General features: G+C 47.8%; 1 protein-coding gene across 3 annotated transcripts in view; it reads left to right on the top strand.

Moving 5' to 3' along the window:
• The window catches only part of VANGL1 (VANGL planar cell polarity protein 1), a 59,756-nt gene that overhangs the window by 27,684 nt on the left and 10,622 nt on the right, over positions 1-21,450 (top strand). For 2 of the 3 annotated variants that reach the window (XM_070367439.1, XM_070367440.1), the window contains 4 exons: positions 16,570-16,703; positions 17,778-17,816; positions 18,140-18,272; positions 20,304-20,538. In XM_070367439.1, coding sequence (XP_070223540.1) covers positions 16,570-16,703; positions 17,778-17,816; positions 18,140-18,272; positions 20,304-20,538 — 541 coding nt within the window. The remainder of the gene's footprint in view (positions 1-16,569; positions 16,704-17,777; positions 17,817-18,139; positions 18,273-20,303; positions 20,539-21,450) is intronic. The other variant, XM_070367441.1, reaches the window with a different exon arrangement.

Raw genomic sequence — 21,450 nt, 5'->3', positions numbered from 1 at the left:
TTCCTGTTGTGCAAAGTGAAATACCAAAGGAGATTAAGATACTTCTAACCTTTGCCCAGTGCTGCAGGGGTTAACGGGGCTTTTCAGATGTCTCCCTTTCCCTTCCTTGCTGCCACTCGGGTGGGGGCAGGTGCTGTGGTGGTGTTACCCTTTATAGTTGAGGGCCCCAAGCCATAGGTTAGGGCCATACTTGAGGCCTCAAGGAACCAACGTGTTCCTGTGCCTCACAGCCCGTCCCCACGTTCTCCACGGCATCCTGGGGTTTCAGCACATTGTAATTCTACACACATGCTTCACATGTTTTCCTGGCCACATTCTCACAGTGAGTTGCTCACTTTTCCAGGATTTCACCAAACGCTTTTTTTTTTTTTTTTTTTTAAGAATCTATAAAATATTTATTTGGCTGTGCCAGGTCTTAATTGTGGCATGAGGAATCTTTTATCTTCATTGTGGCATGCAGGATTCTTAGCTGTGGCATGCAGAATCTTTCTTAGGGCATTCGAACTCTTAGTTTTGGTGTGTGGGATCTGGTTCTCTGACCAGGGGTAGAACCTGGGCCCCCGTATTGGGAGCGTGGAGTCCTAATCACTGGACCACCAGGGAAGTCCCCAGTCGGTAGCTGACTATATATGGAGAGAAACCCAGGAGAAAAGAGACTTGAAATGATGTTTAGTGATCCTCATTAATGATTTCTCAGTTTTGAAATCTTTAAAGGTAAACACTGTGACTGTTCGAGCCTAGCAGCTAGTACAATTGACTGACTGAATCCAAGTGGCAGAACAAAGCAACAGCAGTGGAAACCTTACCAGTTAGCAGTGATGTAGTCCTTGCCATATGCTAGGCACCTTCTAAACTCTTACCATGTAAATCACTTAATCGTCACAGCAGTCCTGCAAGGTAGGCGTGTTTTCTTCATTTTCAGATGAGGAAACTGGGGCTTGGAGGAGTTACATAGGTTGTCTGTGGCCATACAGCTTGTAATTGTGGGAGGTAGGGTTTGAGCCCAGGCTGGTTCCAGGATGATCTTAAGCATTTCACCATGGTGCCCAGGAACGTATGTGTTCATGTTCGCTGCTTTAAGAATGCATGAGTGAAATTTTTAAGCACTTTTTGAGTGCTTACTGTGAGCCGAGCTGAGTGCTAGCTATTTTTATACGCATTATTCTGTCTCAATTAAATCATAGCTTCAGGGCTGGACAGGAAGGGATGAAGAGCACTGTCAGAGATGCCTGGCCCCCACTCTGCAGTCATTCCTTAGCCCCATTGGTTCTTTCATTCAAGCAGTCACAAGCAGACCTCTGCGTTATGACCACAGTAGCAAGTAGGTTTGAGCCTTTGTCTGGTCAAACCTTTTTAACTTTCTGTTTGTCACATGTCCCAAAGAACACCTCTTTTATTTGTTGCTGTTAAAACTACCCTAAAACTTACTAGTTTTGGCAACATTATTATTTCTCATAGTTCTGTGGGCAGGGCTCAGCTGGGCAGTTCTTTGGCTGGTCTGGCCAATGGTCCCTGTGTGATTGCAGTCCTGTGGTGAGTCAACTGGGATTGGGCTGCTCTCCTGTCCAGGTTATTCTGTGGTTCTCTTCTTTCCCAGAGGGCCTTCCCCCTGGGGAGTAGTTTCTTCATTCGTGTACTGCAACGTCTCAGGCTCCTAAGCAGAAGTTCTCAGGCCTGTTAAGGCTTAAGCCTGGAACTCAACCAGTACCTTGCGTTGCATTCTCTTCTTAGAGCAAGTCAAAGCCCCAGCCCAGATTTAAGGAGCAAGGACTGCACAAGTTAGGGACTTTTGGAAGGGTTGGTTCAGTAGGGCCCATGGTGTGGCAGGCTCCCAAGACAACCTCAGGCTCTCATTTTCAGAGCCTGCACATACTTATAGTTCTAAAAAGTTTAATTATTAACTTCAATTCCTCCCAGAGTCCAGAAGTAACATATTTTACATCAGAGAAAGAGCTGCTGTACAGAGGTCATGTGAACATCAGAGGAGGGTGATAGCTGATAGTCATAAACAAGGAGAAAGACACAGAAGCCACAAAAGCAGAGTTACCTCTCATCTTGGTCTTCTGCGAAACTTGTCTATTCACAGTGACCCGTTGTGTGAGATACTCAGATTGCTGAAGCTCCATTTTGCCTAATCCAGCCAGCCGGGTTTTTTTAACTCAATGTTTCATTCATTGAGACTAAGAGTACCTTATACATTGGCATTGACCATGGGCCTTTTAATCAAAGGTCTGGTTACCGCTCACAGAACCACTCATGCATTAGAAGAAAAGATTCTTGGATTGATTTTCAAACAGTGAAAATTTATGATTGTGCATGGTTGCAGCATTGTGTTAGAACTATTGTAGACTATGTTCCCTCCAAAATTCATAGCTATAAATGAGAAAACAAGGAACATGTATTTGAACAATGAAGAAAAGGTGATCTCTGTAATAAAATGGCAAAGAACTTCATGGGATTATGTTTCTGTTCTAGTGTTTTGTGGAAGGTAGAACTTGCAAGCAATGAAATTGAGTTTTTTAGCTAAAGAGATTTCTAAGCAAACTATGGAAGGTACAGCTTGAGTCCTCCTTACTCCTTATTTTAAAATGAAGAAAAGAGAGGAATTGAAGAAGGAATTGTTAAGCAAAAGGTAACCAGAACTTGAAGAATTGAATGATTCTCAGCTTATCCATATTGCAAAAAAATGAGGAAGCGTGTACTAAAGAGAACACCAACAGGTGACTGACAGCCGTTTGATAAGGAGATTAGTATAGGTGTGAACCAGGGATGGAATCAGTCATCTCAGCAGAAACCAGGAATAAAGATGGGATTATGCCAGTAGAAACACTGTCAACTGAGACTAAAGGAAACAGAGAAAGTGTTTTAAAATGAGGGAATGCCGTGAACATGCATTATCCTTCAGGAAAAGAGAATGACTCCAAAGGTGATTCAGGATCATCACTCCTCCACAGGCTCAGGGGCAAGGCTGCTTCTTCCTGGATTCAGACGATGGTCCCCTGCCTTGGTTTCAGTGGGCCTGGTTCCATTGGCAGGGCCAGGCCACAGAGCCTTAGGAGGGTGATGGGCCACCCCAGTGGGCCCCAGGGACAAAATGTTAAGCTAAAGAGGATCGTTCTCAAGTGTTAAGATCTGATGGAATTTACCTTGCTAGATTTCGGACTTGCTTAGGACCCATCACCCCTTCGTTCTTTCCAGTTTCATCTTTCTGGAATGGAAATGTCTTTCTGGAATGGGAATGTCTCTCTTGTGCCTGATTCACCATGAAATTTTGGAAACGCATAACTTGTGTGGTTTCACAGTTTACAGCTGGGGAGGAATTTTGCCTCAAGTCCCATCCATATCTGATTAGATGAGATTTTGGACTTTACACTTAGAGTTGATGCTGGAATAATTTCAGAGTTTGGGAATTGTGGAATGAATGTGTTTATGTGCTTTGCATGCAAGAAGGACATGAATTTGGAGGAACCAGAGATGGAATGTTATAGGCTGAATTGCATACCCCCAAATCCATAGGTTGAGGGACTTTGTTGATGGCTCAGTGGTAAAGAATTCACCTGCAATGCAGGAGATGCGGGTTCGATCCCTAGGTGGGGAAGATCCCCTGGAGGAGGAAATGGCAATCCACTCTAGTATTCGTGCCTGAAAAATCCCCTGGGCAGAGGAGCCTGGTGGGCTACAGTCCCAAGGGTCTTAAAGAATTGGACACAACTGAGTAACTGAATACACATACAAATACATAGGTTGAAGCTCTAAACCCCGGTTTGGCTGTATTTGGAGTTAGGACCTCTAAAGAAATGATTAAGGTTAAGGGAGGTCATCGGTCTTGTCTTTAGTGTCTTATAAGGACACTAAATTGGTGTCCTTATAAGAAGCACCAGAGATCTTCCCTGTGTGCATTCTCTCCTGGTACATGCGGACTGGGGAGAGACCATATGAGAGCGTAGCGAGAAGGCAGCCGTCTGCAAGCCAGGGAGAGTCTGCAGCAGAAACCGAATCGGTTAGACCTTGAACTTGACTTTGAGGCTCTAGATCTGTAGGAAAAGAAGTTTCTGTTGTTTAAGCCACCCAATCTGTGGTGGCTGAGCTAAGGACGGGAGCATTCTCCCATACTGTTGACCTTTGACCCCAAAGCCCCAGGAAACCACAGATTAGTGAGCGTAGCCTGACCCCGTGAAACAGAGCTCCTGTTGTCCTCTCTCCAGCTCATGCCTCCTTCCTCTCAGCTTGAGTAGGGGTCCTTGTTTCTCTCCATGGCACTTTGGCTTTCCAGTTAGAGGTGAGAAAGGGAGAGTCTCCTAGGGAGGTTAAGGTTATTTCAGGGTTTATCTAGCTCCACTGGAAATCTTATGTCTGTGATTCTGGATCAAATAATATCAAAACCGGTGGTTACACTGCTGATCGGGCTTGGTTGTCGGGCTGGGCTGTGGACCCCTCCCTTCCATATGCAAGACCAGCAGCAGCTGTCTCGAGAGCCTGGCTCCATCACCTTTGAAGTTGGGAGTGTTTTTAAATGACCACCAGAGGTCTTGGTTCATGATTTTTATGGTTATGGCTTCGCATGCAGTCTCATTTTTATAAATATACCTTCTTGTGTAACTGCTCTTCAGTAAAGATAGTTGTAGTCCCCATCCCCACTCCCTAAGGAAACAAAGGGTAAGAACGAGTAAGAGCTGAGGAGCAGAGTGTCAGGTTTTGCTCAGTCTCTGCTCTGCTGTGGGAGAATTTGGAAGGTGGGCTCAGAGCTGCCGTTTGTGGTTTGGCCCTGCGGTGCCTGTTAAAAGTGGCTTTAATGAGAGTGTAAGGTGCTGGACACTGTGAGCCTGTGTTTGCTCAGCTGCCTGCTGGCAGCAGCCACAGCTGGGAAGGCTGCCCTCTCACGGCATCTGCCCACAAGCCCTGCTCCCAGGCAGAGCGGACAGACCGGAGCTCGGGACGTGACCCTGGTTTCTACCGTCTGCCCAAGGGCCCTGGGTGGCTGGTGGTGGGTCCACACTGGAATGGTGTGTGGTCTGTTTTCCAGGGACTCGCCCCGCAGCCAGCCCAGCATTCTGCACGTCCCCTCCACAGACCAATGGGTGTGATTTAGTGCAGTGTGTGTGCTGTGCTAACACTCAAGGGCAAGTGGACAGGACTCTCTTTCCCTGTCCTGCTCTGTATTGGCCTCGATTAGTCTCTGTAAGCAGAGATCCATTGGCTAGGCCTGTTGCCCTTGGCCTCCAGATCTTTCTGTGTGGGCACCTGCAGTTCTTCTTAGGGCCAGAGGTACCCAAGTCAAGGGATGTGAGGCTGGATAAGAGTAGGCCAGCCGAGCATCCTGGGTGGGTCTGGAGCTGCTCTCAGTCCCGATCTAAATCTGCTTTTCAAGGCACCCAGAACAGGTGGTTGTCTTTGATGTTTATCTGGTGTGATTCAGCTCAGTGATTTAAAGCTTGGAAGGCAGAATTCCCATCGCAGGCATGGCAGGTGCAGCCCAGGTTGGACCCTGCGGGAGGTGACAGTGCACTGGGGCTTGTGCCCTGGCCTGGAAGTGGGCTGCAAGCTCTCAGGGCAGATGTGGCCATAGCCAAGCCTGTCACTTGAGGGGAGCACAGCCCGTAGGTCCCCCACCTGCGGGGTCTGCCAGCATCTTTCTGTTGTGGGACAGTCAGCCGTGACTGGATCATCCCCTGGGTGGGGACTCTCATCAGCCGTGTCAGCTAGCTCAGAACCTCCCGGTGATCGCGGTGTTCCAGCCTAGACAGATGCCATGCGTCTGGTTGTCTAGTTCCTGCGACTAGGAGGACCAGAGTGTTGTATAAAGCTGTCAGCCACTTCTGTGCTTACGGTCCTCCCAGTGCTGACAGTGTGATCTCCTCTGAGCTGGTTCTTTGTGGCTTTGCTTGTTTTATTAGAGAGGATGTTTCCCAGGTTACACTTTCTTAGCAGGAACTTAAAGGAGGATGTTACAGGAACGGGTGACCCCTTCTAGGGCCCAAGAGTGGGCTCTTGTCTAACACTCAGAAGTGAACTGTCCAAGGAGACACACGAGCTGACAAAGCAAGAGACTATTGGGAACAGGCACCCAAGTAGAGAGTAGGGTGAGGGAACCCAGGAGAGCTCCTCTGCCACGTGGCTTGCAGTCTCGGTTTTATGGTGATGGGATTAGTTTCCGGGTTTTCTTGCATTCTGACTCAGGGTCCTTCCTGGTGGCTTATCCGTTGCTCAGCCAAGATAGATTCCTGAGAGAAGGATTCTGGGAGGTGGTTGGACATGTGGTATCTCCTTTTGACCTTTCCTGAACTCTTCCGGTTGGTAGTGGCTGATTAGTTCTGTGTTCCTTACCAAGATCTCCTGTCGTAAAATAACTCACCCACGTGGTTACTGTGGTGCTTGGCCAGGGTGGGCAGTTTCAGTTAGTGTGCTTCCCTTAATAGGGACAGTAAAGGGCCTGAAGTACCCTGAGTGCCCTCCAAACTGCACGTTCATTTCACCTCCTTCCTTCTGGAAGTAGCTATCCTGGCGTCTGGTTGCAGTTTGCTGGTTTTCAGTGGGATCTCCTGCAGGGCTTGTCTGCAGCCGGTGCTCAAAGCCTTATCCAGGGACACCTGCCAGTTTGCGGATCTTGATTCAGAGAACGTGGTCACTGAAGCCAAGGTTCTAGCAGGCCTGGGTCACCGGGGAATCCATGTGGCCTAGGGAAGGGCTCCTCGGACCTCAGCAGCAGGACAGGGATGCTGACCACTGTCCCCTCTCAGGATGGGCCTCACTTCGAGATCTCAAGCAGCCATGTGTGTTCCCCTGTCATGACAAGGTCCCGGAAGATCCTGCCTTTCTCCCACATCTTCCTGCATCCTAACCCAGACCTGTGTGAACACAAGCAGATTCCAGTTTTTGCTGCTCCCTGTCCTCAGGTTCCAAGGTGATCATTGCCTGTTATCTACGTGGGACTTGCGTAGGCTACTGGCCCCAGTAGGACAGACATTCTAATTAAAGGGCAGGAGGGCCAGAGGGTATAAACACTTGTGTGTCCAGTTCTCAGCAGAGGAGGTGGCAGCAGCGTTCAGGGGTAATCATATTTGCATCTCTGGGACTCACATGAATGAGTCCCAGCATTACTGCAAACACTCCTGACTGTTGATCACATGGAAGTCAGTTTATCTCCCAAGTCCAGTGACACCCACACATCCAGGAAGCTGTCGCCTTGTTGACTGTCCTGGGAAGAAGTAGCAATCAGGTCAAATCAAGGTCATCCGTTTCTCTCCCAGGGTGGGATTTTTCCCAAAGAGCTGAATCAATTTTCATTGTGGATCCTTCATTTTAGAGTTTTCTCAAAGACCCGTTTCCAGCCTAAAATGCATCTACTGGGTAGCACACCTTAAGGAGCAGGAGCTGGGGTGGCTGTGGTACCCAGGCTCCTTTTACTGGCTGCGTCCTCTGGGTCTTTACTGCTGGCTCACCCTCTCTACCACCCCTGTCCCTACCGACCTCTCCTTCCTCAGCCTCTCTGCTCACCCTCTCTCCTTTGCCATTGGTCCAGAGCCTCAGCCACCGTTAACCTTAGCCCAGCCTTGCCCTCTACCTGCCTCCATCCTTCTGTACTACACAGAAGTGTATTCACTTCCATGGTGGCTGGCGTGCCTGTGGGCTAAGTCATTTCAGCCGTATCCAATTCTTTGTGACCCTATGGACTATAGCCCACGAGGCTTCTGTGTCCATGGGATTCTCTAGGCAAGGACACTGGAGTGGGTTGCCGCGCCCTCCTTCAGGGGCTCTTCCCCACCCAGGGATCGAACCTGCATCTCCTGCAGCTTCTGCATTGCAGGTGGATTCTTTATCATTGAGCCACCAAGGACCACAAACTGAGTGGCTTGAAACAATTTCCTCTGAGTTCTGGAGGTTAGAAAGCCAAAATTGAGGTGTTGGCAGGGCATGTTTTCTCTGCACCCAGAAAGAGGCCTTCCTTGCTCCTCCTGGCTTCTGGCAGCTGCCTTCAGTCCTTGGTGCTCTTCCCCTGTGACCCCATTGCTCTTGTCGTAGCCACTTAGGAGGATTGTTGAACACCAGTCTGTTTCTGCCTGTGATGCTTTCTTCCATAAAGTTTGACCATCATTCATCTTTTAAGACTCAGCTCAGACTCGGTTCTGCCTTCTCTGTGGATCTTCACCTGAAACCCCTCCACTCAAATGCTCTGTCTCAGCCCCGGGTCACTCACTGTACTTACCTGTTCAGGTGGTTGTCATCATTGATGGGATTGTGAGCCCCATGAGGTGTCATTCACATCCATCCCAGAACTTAGGATTTAGTGGGTGTTCACAATTTCTATTAATACTTGCCTGTGGATGGAGTTGTGAAGGCTGGTCATTAAGATCTTTCTGAACGTCAGCGTCTATAGTTGACTGGCAGGATAATGAAAATTGACCCTGAAAGGGGGCTTTGTGGATTTCACTCTGTGGTCAGAACACTGTCTGTCCAATGCCTTCCTGTTAGTGGGGTTTTTCTGTTGTTGCTGTTGTTCAGTCGCTAGGTCGTGTCTGCCTCTTGGCAACCCCATGGACTGCAGCACATCAGGCTCCCCCGTCCTTCACTATCTCCTGGAGTTTGCTTAAATTCACGTCCATTGAGTCATTGACTGGTTTGATCTACTTGCTGTCCAAGAGACTCTAAGAGTCTTCTCCAGCACCACAGTCGGAAAGCATTATCAACAGCAAAGCTAGCGTTTGTATGGGGCAATAGCATGTAAGAAATGCTTACTTGTTTTTCACACACTGGGAAAGCTGTTTTTGTTGACAAGCTAAAGGAAGCAATTAACATTTGAAAAGAGGTGGCTAAAACCGGTGCAAGGCTTCCCCACCTGACCCTGTCAGACCCTTTCTCTTTGCTCTGGGAGAAGATTAAAGCTGCAAAGTGTGCCTCTGATGAGTGAGCTCTAAAGCCTTAATATTTCTGATTTTAATAGCATGTACTAGATTAAGGAGATCAAACCAGTCAATCCTAAAGGAAATCAATCTTGAATATTCATTGGAAGGACTGATGCTGAAGCTGAAGCTCCAGTACTTTGGCATATTCATTGAAGGACTGATGCTGAAGCTCCAGTACTTTGGCCACCTGATGCCAAGAGCCAACTTATCGGAAAAGACCCTGATGCTGGGAAAGATTGAAGGCAGAAGGAAAAGGGGACTACAGAGGATGAGATGGTTGGATGGCATCATTGACTCAATGGACGTGACTTTGAGCAAACTCCGGGAGATGGTGAAGGACAGGGAAGCCTGGCATGCTGCAGTCCATGGGGTCACAAAGAGTTGGACACAACTGAGCGACTGAAGAAAAACAACAAGATTAATTGCGGAAGTCCCAGTCAAATCCAAGGAAAAGTGAATGAACAGGAAATAGACAACTCTGTACTGGGTGTGGGGGGGGGCGCAGGGCAATGCTTTTTTTTTAACGTCTCAGACCCTTATCTGCAAAATAGGAAGGTTAAAAGGGAGATTTATGTCCACAATTGTTTTCTTCTAGTATTTGTTGGACATTCACAAGAAAAAGGGGCTTGGGTGTGGAAGGAAGTGGGTGGAGTGGGGGGGCGGGTGGCCAGTGGACCAGTGGGTAGAACTTAAAATAAGGTCATTTTAGTACAAAGTGAGAGTACATTTTCTTATCAAGCATAGACTGAATGATTTCTGGGGTATTTTAAAGAGCCGGTGCTTGGATTGGAAGTTGGGACTAGATGGACTCTGATTTCTCTAATTCTTGAGTCTATGATTAGGTGGGTGAACACTGAAACTCTCTTCATTTCTAAAATGTTGTGGTTTGATGTAAGTAGAGATTGAGTCATGCTTTGATGTCCAGGAATGGGGTGAATATTTTAGCCAACAAACAACCCTACCCCTCGCTACAAAATATTCATATTCCTTAGTAATATGATAATGCTTTATGTTCACATAATCCTTTATAGTTTATAGACTCTTTCACTGGCAGGTTTTCATTTGCTCTTGTCAACAACCAAATGCAATAGTTGGTATTCTCGCTCCATCATCAGCCAGTAAACAGGCCAAAAAAGGGAAAATGACTTACGCAGTTCACAGAGCAACAGGATCAGAACTGGAATCCGGGCCCTCTGACTCCAAGTCAGTGCATTGTCTACATTGTATACCAGGATGACTCCCTGAAGCTGTAGTTTTGATTTTTCAGAAAGCTGAGAGTTGGCAGCAAATACTGCATAAAAACAGAGAGTAGCCTGACTTTATAGTCTGAGTCCCTAAGGAAGACAGTACAGAGGGGACCGGTGTTCGTGGTGCCCACGTGTCGGCCCTTGATGGGAAGGGTCATCCAGGTGCACTCAGGGGACAGATTGGCCCCCATAATAAACCTGGACAGGTAAGCTTACGGTGCTACCATTAATGGCCATTTGCTTTAGGTCAGGACCTTAAAGTTTATTATCTCATTTAATCTTTAAAACAAACCTAAACCAGGCAGGCAACTTCCTCTTGGGAAAGAGGAAAGTGGAGGGCAGACTCTGAGTCTCCAACATTTTTCCTGACCTTAGTGCCAACTGTTGAAGTCTTAGGAAGTCATTGACTTTGGAATTGTCCCCATTGACATTTATGCTTATGAGACAATTTACCATGGGTGACTCCAGTCCCAGGTCAGACCTGTATGTTTGGATCTGTCACTAGAATTTCTGACTAGCTGCCTGCACTGGGCTTGCACACGTCACTTCATTAACCTTTTAGTCATACATTTTATACAATTGAGCATGTTATAGGCTGTTCCCAGGTGGCACCAGTGGTAAAGAACCTGCCTGCCAGTTCAGGAGACGTAAGAGATGTGGGTTTGACCCCTGTGTTGGGAAGATCCCCTGGAGGAGGGCATGGCAACCCATTCCAGTATTCTTGCCTGGAGAATCCCATGGACAGAGGAGCCTGAAGGGCTACTGTCCATTAGGGTCTCAAAGAGTCAGACACAACTGGGCAACTTAGCATGCATGCGTACCATGTTACAGCGAGATTGTCTTGTGGTGTTATAGTCTCATCTTACAGATGAAGGATCTGGGGTGGGGAGAAATGGGTTCATTTGTTCAAGGCCAGAGAATGATGGAGGAGTCAGGGGTCATGCTCTCTGGGTGCCAAGCCCGCACCATTTGCAGTGTGCACTCTTCTCCCCTATCAGAGAGCATGTGGAGGCTGCAGAGGCGTAGATACACAGGACATGAATTTGGTTTTTTCAGAATTTATTTTTTGAAGGCATGTCTTTCAGAGTTTTATGAACTAAAATTTGAACTGTGTTCAGAGGTGCTTCTCTTGGTGTTTTAGAGATGTAGCATGTAGGTGGAGCTCTCTTCTCCATTGCCATGGCACTTGTGTGATGGTTATCACTGACACTGGAAGATGCTTTATGGCTGATTAGATGCAGCATTTCACATTCCACCTTCTTTGTCCTGAAAAGAATATAGGCCAGTAAGGCAAGGGTGAGTTGCAGATTCCACTGTGGCTGTTGAATTCCCTCAGACATCTGTGCTGATCCATCGCTGCCCTGTCTTGTCCATGGGCTCACGTTTGGACCAAGTAGTGTTGGGGGTTAACTTTCCCATTGGGAACGATATCGGCTACTTCTGGTCCTGATCATGGGTATTCCGTCGTCTATGTTGTCCTTTCCTAGGCCCATTTGGGATTCCTGTACTTGCTTTTTTCTCTTTAAGTTATTTTTTTAACTTTTGGCTGGTTCTTCGTTGCTGCACGGGCTTTTCTCTAATTGCGGTGTGCGGGCTTTTCATTGCAGTGGCTTCTCGTGTTGCAGAGCACAGGCTCTAGGGCGCAAAGACTTTAGTAGTTGTGGCTCCTGGGCTCTAGGCTCAATAGTTGTGGTGTGAGATCTTCCTGAACCAGAGATCGAAACCCTGTCTTCCGCACTGGCAGGAGGAATCTTTACCCCTGAGCCACGAAGCCCGGTACTTGTGTCTTTATGTGCAGTGAATTTCTCTTACAAGCTGTGTGTATCTATGGGCTGTTTTCCCCATGTATATGCAGTCTGTGAAGACAGGTATTTCCCTGGGTAGTGACTTGGGAGGCTGTATTAAAATGCAGTAATTATTGAGCTCAGAGCTCCATATTTTGGGAAAGTGCTCCTTGCCATGAGGTTTTGGTGGAGCCCTGTCCACAATCAATCTGGACGTCAGGCTCCACCTGATGATTACAGGGTTTCCGCATGAGGACTGTTTAGCCAGGTTACTGCCTTTTGTCTCTGACTGTGATGGTGATAAGAGAGGCGGCACGTTTCTCACCAACTTGGTTTTTCTTGCCTCCCTCCTTCCCCTGAAATGATCTCGTCTGGAGACTGGGACTAGTTGAAGGGTTTGCTTTTGTTCATCTCTGAAACCCCTTTGCTTCTAAAACTCCATGGTTTTAGGAAATACATGCTCAGAATTGATCCTATACTTCTGGCAGGTCTGGGGTTTTCTCAGTGAGCAGGCTGGGCCAACGAGTACTGTGCACTGTGGGGAAGCCACAGAAGGTGTCTCCCTGTGCAGCGGGATAGGGGGAGATTTCACAGGCTTGCTGGAGAGACAGCCTAGCACTTGAGACTCTCCTGAGAGATTAGTGCGGTCCGGAGGGTTGGAAAGGTTTCCTGAAAGAAGTCAGCTCTCCTTCGGCCCTGCGAGATGCTACATTTGAAAGATGCTAAGGATGGTGCTAGTGGTAAAGAACCTGACTGCCAGTGCAGGAGACGGAAGAGACTCATGTTTGATTGCTCGGTCAGGAAGATCCCCTGGAGGATGGCATGACCACCCACACCAGTATTCTTGCCTGGAGAATCCCATGAACAGAAGAGCCTGGCTGTCTACAGTTCACAGGCTTGGACAGAGTCATACACAACTAAAGCGATTTAGCACACACACAAGGAGCAGAGGCAGGTGGCTTCTGAACCCCCACACTGGCTGAGGACAGGGGGTGCTCCTGCATCCTGGCCTTGTGGGGCCATGACCTAGACCAATGCCAGGGTGCAGGGTATCCCCTCAGTAGGTGCATTAGTCATGGATTTCTTTTATCCTGGTTATCGAACAAACTCAACTAATCCAGAGCATGAATCAGGAGCCAGAATAGAAACGAAAAAAACTTCACATTTGGGGTTGAAATTGACATCAGACTGTTGTACTGGAGCGAGTGTCTCTTAGTCTGAGTAGAGCTCCTCACTCAGGTGCCTCAAAGCTCATTTTCTCTGTTTACCCTAACGTTGAAGGTGTACAGGGACAGAGGGTGATGGCCCGAGGCAGCGAGGTTAACAGCAACTAGGAATGACTTTGATAGCCAGTTGTGAGGGAGAACATGGAGAAGAACATGGCGTGGACGTGGGCACAGAGCTCCGCCCCCTAATGGGGTCTGACACCTCTGCTCTGATAAGCAGGCGGCACAGCCCAGTGCTTAATGCAGTGATGATCATGCCGACTCGCCAGCAAGACTCCATTCATATATCACATAGTTTGCTGTCTTTGAAAAGATGAGGAAAGACAGACTGGATTTTAATCCAAATCTCAGCTTTGTGGGTTTTTTTTTTTTTTTTTTCCATTTTAGCTTCCACTTTAGCTGTCACCTTGTGGGCAGGGGTTGGGGTGGGGATGGAGAGCAGGTCCACAGTTGCTTCTGGGGCTTTCTGGAGCCTCTGTTGAGACGGGGCTGGAGGAGGAGAATGCCACCTGTCCTGTGTTAGCTGTCTGGACCCTGAGCCCTCCCTAGGCCGCCCGGGGCTCTGGCATGACTCTGGCATGATGCTGGCTGTGGACTTGTCCAGCTTGGAGAGCATCATGCTGGAAGCCCCCTTCCCTAGCTGGGCGTGGGCAGACACCCTTTCTCTGAGTGACATGGTGGTATGGGGGGCAGAGAGGTTGGAAAATATGGCACCGGGCTCCAGTCCAGCCGTTCCCTCTCCCCCTCCCAGGCCCCAGCTGAGTTAGTGTGATGATCTGGGCTCCTCCTTGCGGGCTAGCCGAACAAAAAAGCCAAACCCCTCAACCACAGAGGGTTTGCTTTGAAGACAGGCCTGAGAATAACCAAGTTTTAAATCTTGATCAGGGGAATACTTCTGTGCTGGAAGTATTCCTGGAATCCAGGCCTCTTGAGATGTGTCTGTGTCAGCACAGGAGTGTGGGGTGGAGTGGTCTGCAAGCCGAGAATCTGTGTGTGTGAACAGACCTGTGTCTGTGTGGAGGGGCTCCTCATCTCTAAAAAGCCCAGAGACTTTGGAAAAGCAGCGCCTGGGCAGGGGGACGAGGTACACAGGAGCTCCGGAGCGTTTGTCTATGACAAGTGACCAGGTCAGTCTAGGATGGAGCAGGTGTGTCGAAGCAGCACGTGCCCTGCCTCTGGTGGAAGGAGTGACAGGGAGGAGGCTGACCATGCTGAACCAGGGATCTGCTGGGCAGGGGCGTCTGTGGAAGTCGGGAAGTCTTCTGCACAAACATCTGTGACACACAAACCTCAAGGGCCACTTGACTTCCTCAGGAAGCCCACCCAGGTGCCCACCCAAGTCCTGGGTGGTTAGAAGCCCTCCTCTGTGCTTCCTCGGCTCCTGTGCATTCCAGTTGGTGGTCACAGAGCTTCCTTTCCACTTCCATCAGCAAGGAGAAGCTCCTCCCACCCTATCTTTGCATTCCCAGGACTTTACTGAGGCAGGTACTTAAATATGAACATGATGAGTGGGCGACTGAGAAATGAAATGACTAGGGCTTTTGAATGTGGGTTTGCTCTTAGGAATCTTATTCTTCTGTTACTGGAAGTTGATCTTGCCACTTCTCCACAGCCCTGCATGAATGTGCATATCTAGGTTGATACTAAGCCTGGACTGAATGCAGATCACAGATCAAGGTCCTGTGTGGGGATATGAGTCAGAAAGTACTGCTGTGACTCAGCCCTCAAGGAGGTTAGCTGATTGACGTCTAGACTGTTTTTCAATTCCCATGTTAAACTCTGGGGACACGACCCCAAGGGGAGCAGAGGACTAGATTGACAGTGTCAAACTGATAGGTTAGGGGCTCTCTTGTCTTGGTGTGAAGATCCCTGAGCCAGTTGGAGAGGTGTAGCAGGCAATGGAATCCTCTAGGAATTAAAGGCAGTTGTGTCCTGGTGCCCAGGCTATTGTAAATAATCCTTATAAGCGCATCTACTTCAGCGGCGAAGAGTCTGCCTTCAATGCCAGAGCTGCAGGAGACTTGAGTTCGATCCCTGGGTTGGGAAGATCCCCTGGAGGAGGAAATGGCAACCCACTCCAGTATTCTGGCCTGGAGAATGGACAGAGGAGCCTGGTGGGCAAAAGTCCATAGGGACTCAAAGAGTCGGACATGACTGAAGTGACTTAACACAAGCACTTAGGAAGTAACCAGAAAGACAAATATAAAGGGCAGAATACAAATAACTGTGGAGTTTAGCATACCAGTGGTTAGTGAACATCTAAGAGACCTGGAGAGGTTGGTACATACGTACACTGTCCTACAGCGGCCACACATCTGGGAGAAGGAGCACATGTTAGAGGCTGGAGATCCAGATTGAAGTTCCAATGCTGCTGTTCGGCAGTTGTTATCCTGCTTGCAGGTCATAGATTTTTGAGCCTTGGTTTTCTTCCCTTGAATGATTGTGAGTGTCAGGTGAGATGAAGTATGTAAAATCCCTGGCTGTGTTAGTATAGATCACTCTTTGGGGAGTGTCCCGCATCTGTGACTAAGAACCTGTTCTTCTGCGACTGATACCGAGGATGGGTGCCCCAGAGCCCCTACCCAACCCTGCCACCTCTTCTCTGCTCCTCCACTACTTGCAGAGGGGCCAAGCAAAGGACAGGTTAGAGATCTCAGGACACTGGCAGGGAGAGTCCCCTTCACATACCTTCTTGGAGGGACGGAGGCGGCAACTCATGGAGCTGGAGGACTTGCAGACCAAGAACAAGGGAGGTCTCAGCTGAGACCTCAGGGGAGGGAAAAGGGTCTTACTTCCTCTGAAAGAGAGCGTTCTCGCAGGCCTGGGATGGGTGGGACTAAGAGAAGGAGGTGTCTGCAGCTAGCATCTTTCCAGTGCATCTGCTCTGTGCAGGTGTTGTCTGAGCTATAGGAAACTGAAAACCCTACCTTCCTTCCCCTGGGGGCAATGAGGTGTATGTGGAGACACTGCTCTGGAACCTGAGAAACTTAGTCTATTCTCTGTAGCTCTTAATCTATACTCAGTAGCTCTGAGGCCATCTGTAAGTCTCTTGACCTTTTGGGGGGTCCTTAGTTTGCTCTTCTGTAAACTGGAAAAATGAGGCTAGTTCTGTGTAGTCTAAACAAATCTAAATGAGAAGTTGTAACATTCCCTTCTCACCTGCTGGCTACATTTGATGTGGCTAATGATGTGGCCTGGGAGAAGACATAGAATCCGGTGGACGATGGGGCTTAGTTTTGTCTTTAAATTTTCATCCTGGAGACAAAAGATGTGGTGAAACCCAGGAGCCTTCTGTATGAGGCTATCTTTGGTGTTTTATTATTTTACCTGACTCCAAAATATGATTTTTTTTTTTTTTTCACATAGGAGCTACTGGGGAAAAAACTGCATTAATTTTACCTTCTTTTCTCAGTATCCAGCGAGCAGCATTGGTGGTTCTGGAAAATTACTATAAAGATTTCACCATCTATAACCCCAACCTCCTAACAGCCTCCAAATTCCGAGCAGCCAAGCACATGGCTGGGCTGAAAGTCTACAACGTAGATGGTATGTGCCTTGAAGTGGTGTCTCTGGTGGATGTGGGAGCAGGTGGACAACTGCATAGATTAAATTCTGTTCCATTTGGTTCTGTTCCTCTCACAGTTTGCCTTTATGGTACATGCTCATGTCAGAACAATTTTTTCTTTTCCTCTTTTTTTCTTTTTTTTTGCTGGCAAACATATTTTTACAGAAATGTTGATTTACAGTCTACATGTGTGGGAGTTTCATTCATCTTGAGGTTTATGAAAACTACGTGATGTAGTTTTTCTGCCTCTTGCTGTGAACATCATACATTGAAAGGTCATAGGAAAGGCTGCTTTTCAAAATTTGGATAAATTACCAGAAGATTCAGCTACCCCAGTCTGTTAAGACTCTAACTCCCAGTTCAAGCATCTGGTGAGGTTCTTACAGGCGTTTCTCAGTCCTGGCTGGGAGCTGGGGTTGAGTGGGTGGAGGGAGGCCAGAGGCGAGGGTGGGGACATCAGAGCTGTGTTTCAGGCCATCAGATGGGTAAGTGCAAGAAACACGACACCTTGGGTCAGGGCAAGAGCTTTGCAGCCTAGAAGAGGATCACGTTGTGAACAAGTCCAGTAATTTAGAGGTGGTGTCAGTTTGGGTGACAATATTCTGCCTGATTTTTTTTTTTTATCCTTTTGGCTACATGAGATGTTCACTGTCTTGTGAATCCTAAAGGATTGGTAAATTTCACCTGTGATCTGAAAACTTAGTGCAGAATCCCATTAGCCAGCCAAGCCATTAAGTAGATACTACATAAGAAAGCATGCTATCTGCCTTGTCCTTCTGAAAAGTTCAGGCGATCCATGGTCAGGGCTATGAGACCAGGAATTCTAGGTCTTTATTAATGAACATGACATTTTGCAAGCCCCAAGCATGGGTCTTTTCTGTAACACTTGTGGTTACCATGACACTCTAGCGGGAGCATGGTCATTGTCTCTGTGGGCATTGACTCTTCAGCAGGAGCATGGTCAGTGTCTCTGGGCATTGACTCTTTTCTCTGTCCTTTTCTCCCCATCCCTTTCATTCTCTCCCATTGTCTCATCGCTGAAATGCATGTTCCAGCTGCTCTGATGGCCAAACTGGAACTTCCTGTGACAGATGGTAAATAACATCTTCAGCACACTCTGTTATTATGGGTCAGCATTTTAATTGTCAAGTGTTTTTCATCTCCTATGGAGTTTTTGTTTTTTTTTTTCCATTTCCATTCATCAGATTGGGGTTTCAGGAGACTGCCTTCTTCTTGTGAGCATTTTGAGCACAGAGCAGGGGTCATGTTCATCTTTCTGGGAGGTTACCTTTGGGATTTGTATATGGGCTTCACAGGGGTTGGGCAGACGGTACTGACAGCCTGTAGACTTGTTTTCTGCTGTATCTCACCCCAAGGCATTAAAACTGTCCTTCCTCCACCGTCCTTTCCCCCAAAGGCCCCAGTAACAACGCCACTGGTCAGTCCCGGGCGATGATCGCCGCAGCTGCTCGGCGCAGGGACTCGAGTCACAATGAGTTGTATTACGAGGAGGCGGAACATGAGCGGCGGGTGAAGAAGCGGAGAGCAAGGTACACTGCCCAGCCCCCACACCAGCACCCTGACCAGACTTTCTTTTTGAATGTACACCGACTCTTTTTATTAAATTTATTTTACTGAAATGTAGTTGATTTACAATGTCATGTTAATTTCTACTGTATAGCAAAGTGATTCTTATACATACATAGACATTCTTCTTCGTATTTTTTCTGTTATGGTTTATCATGAGATTTTGAATATAGTTTCCTGTGCCATTCAATGGGACCTTGTTGTTTATCCATCCTACATATAATGTGCATGCGTGTTAAGTCGCTCCAGTCATGTCTGACTCTGCGACCCTATGGACTGTAGCCTGCCAGGCTCCTCTGTCCATGGGGTTCTCCAGGCCAGAATACTGGAGTGGGTTGCCATTCCCTCTTCCAGGTTCAGTTCAGTCCAAGGGAATCTTCACAAACCAAGGGATCAAACTGGGTCTCCTGCCCTGAGGCAGATTCTTTATCTTCTGAGCCAACAGGGAAGTCTTCCTACATATAATCAGTTCAGTCGCTCAGTTGTGTCTGACTCTTTGTGATCCCATGAATCGCAGCACGCCAGGCCTCCCTATCCAACACCAACTCCCGGAGTTCACTCAGACTCACGTCCATCGAGTCAGTGATGCCATCCAGCCATCTCATCCTCTGTCATCCCCTTCTCCTCTTGCCCCCAATCCCTCCCAGCATCAGAGTCTTTTCCAATGAGTCAACTCTTTGCATGAGGTGGCCAAAGTACTGGAGTTTCATCTTTAGCATCATTCCTTCCAAAGAAATCCCAGGGTTGATCTCCTTCAGAATGGACTGGTTGGATCTCCTTGCACTCCAAGGGACTCTCAAGAGTCTTCTCCAACACCACAGTTCAAAAGCATCAATTCTTTGGCGCTCAGCTTTCTTCACAGTCCAACTCTCACATCCATACATGACCACAGGAAAAACCATAGCCTTGACTAGACGAACCTTTGTTGGCAAAGTAATGTCTCTGCTTTTGTATATTCTATCTAGGTTGGTCATAACTTTCCTTCCAAGGAGTAAGCGTCTTTTAATTTCATGGCTGCAGTCACCATCTGCAGTGATTTTGCAGCCCAAAAAAATAAAGTCTGACACTTTATTATCCTACATATAATAGTTTGCATGTAATCTCAAACTCCCCATCTGTCCCTCATCTACCTCCCTCCCTCCCTCCCTCCCTTTTGGCAATCAAAAGTCTGTTCTCTTAAGACTTTGTTTTTTTTTAACCAGACTGAAATTTCAGTTTATAAACACAACCTGCTTGGGCCTTTGGAGGGAATCTCGCTCCAGTGTTTCTCAAATTTTAGTATGCAAAAGCATCACCAGGAGGACTTGTTAAAACATAGGTCTCAGGTTCCGGCCCCACCCTCAAAGGTTACTTACTTTCCAGTAGGTCTAGAGTGGGGCCCACCCAAGAATTTACATTTCTTAAAAATTCCCAACTGATGATGAAGCTGCTGGCCTTCTGCCCACACTTTAACTGGCCCGCCCTCTATCCCCAGGCCCTTGCTGGTTTTCAAGAGCTGATCACTTTAGCTGAAGTGGACAAAGATGGTTTTCATCGTATGTGCTGCCTTCCTTCATTGTTCCCTGGGGCTGCTGGTGTGGGCGGCCAGATGGAGAGGATGCAGCTCTAGTTCTCCATAAAGCTGCTTCTGTACCATGAGCCACCCCTCAGTGCATGCAGAGTCTTTTGTAGCCACAGTTTGAGGGGCCTTAAAGCTCTTTTCATCTCACCCTTTGTTGTAGTGAGTCTCCCAAGCAAATTAGTGGCAGAATTGAGATTAGGAGTCATCTCCGCAGTCCACTCTTCTTCCTCCTCACCCAGGAGCCCCCATTCCGCATTACTTTTGCCTTTGTCTTCCTTTCCCCTTCCCTCACCTCGCTATTGTCTGGGGTGACGCCTGAGGACGGGAGCCTTGGGCCAGCTGGCGGCTGACTAGGAGTCCTCCTCCCACATCCTGTGTGACTCTGTTCTCAAGCCCCGCACTCTGTCTGAGTACCATGTTTCATCGCCTCCAGGCTGGTGGTCGCAGTGGAGGAGGCCTTCATCCACATCCAGCGTCTCCAGGCTGAGGAGCAGCAGAAAGCCCCAGGGGAGGTGATGGACCCCAGGGAGGCTGCCCAAGCCATCTTCCCGTCCATGGCCCGGGCTCTGCAGAAATACCTGCGTACCACTCGGCAGCAGAACTACCACAGCATGGAGAGCATTCTGCAGCACCTGGCCTTCTGCATCACCCACAGCATGACCCCAAAGGTGCGTCTGGGTGCCGAGCTTGCAAGTCCCATTTTAGGGTGTTGTCAGGAATGATAAAATCAAAGGTTTCTCTAAAGCACCCACTGATAAGAGTTAATGTTTCTTGCTTATTTTGTTATTTTGGTGCAGTTGGTTTTTTTTATTTCTTTTTTAAAAAATTTATTAATTTCTTAGTGAAGGATAATTGCTTTACAGAATTGTGTTGGTTTCTGCCAAACATCAACATGAATCAGCCATAGGCATACATATGTCCCCTCCCTATTAAACCTCCCTCCCCATCCCCCCACCCAGGTAGTTAGAGAGTCCCAGTTTGAGTTCCCTGAGTCATAGAGCAAATTCCCATTGGCTGTCTGTTTTACATACAATAATGTGTGTTTTCATGTTACTCTCTCCATACATCCCACCCTCCTTCCCAGGTACAGTTGTTCTTTAAATGTGCCTTTGAATTGAAGGCTTCTGGATTCAAGCAGAGGAAAGACGTGCACTTAGAGACAGCCCTCTTAGTAATTCAGGGTACTCTGTGTATCTTGGGCCTGAGCTGATTTGTTCTAACCTGGCACCTCCCTCAACTAGTGGGAAACCTTGGGCCAAGAGCTTAATGGCTCTGTGCCTCAGTTTCCCAGTCTGTAAGTTGGGGATAATACTAATGTCTACCTCATGGGGTTGCTGTGAGAACTAAAAGAGTTCATTCCTGTGAAGTGCATAAAACAGCATCTGTCATAATGTAAGGACCAAATAGCCATTATCATCAGGGGTAGAAACCATACTCTCACTTTGGTGTTTTGGCTGTTGGGGGGTTAGTTTTCTAAGTGATCTTCTGGACCATTATGACATGAGCACGCTTTTGGGGATGATGCAAAAACAGCCATGTGTCTAATAGAGAGCCGTGGCCAAGGAGGCAGAATAAAGTGT

The sequence above is a fragment of the Bos mutus genome, chromosome 3 (genome assembly GCF_027580195.1).
Source record: "Bos mutus isolate GX-2022 chromosome 3, NWIPB_WYAK_1.1, whole genome shotgun sequence".
Lineage (NCBI taxonomy): Eukaryota > Metazoa > Chordata > Mammalia > Artiodactyla > Bovidae > Bos > Bos mutus.
The sequence above is the reverse complement of the archived record's forward strand: the minus strand, read 5'-3'. Positions and strand labels throughout refer to the sequence as shown.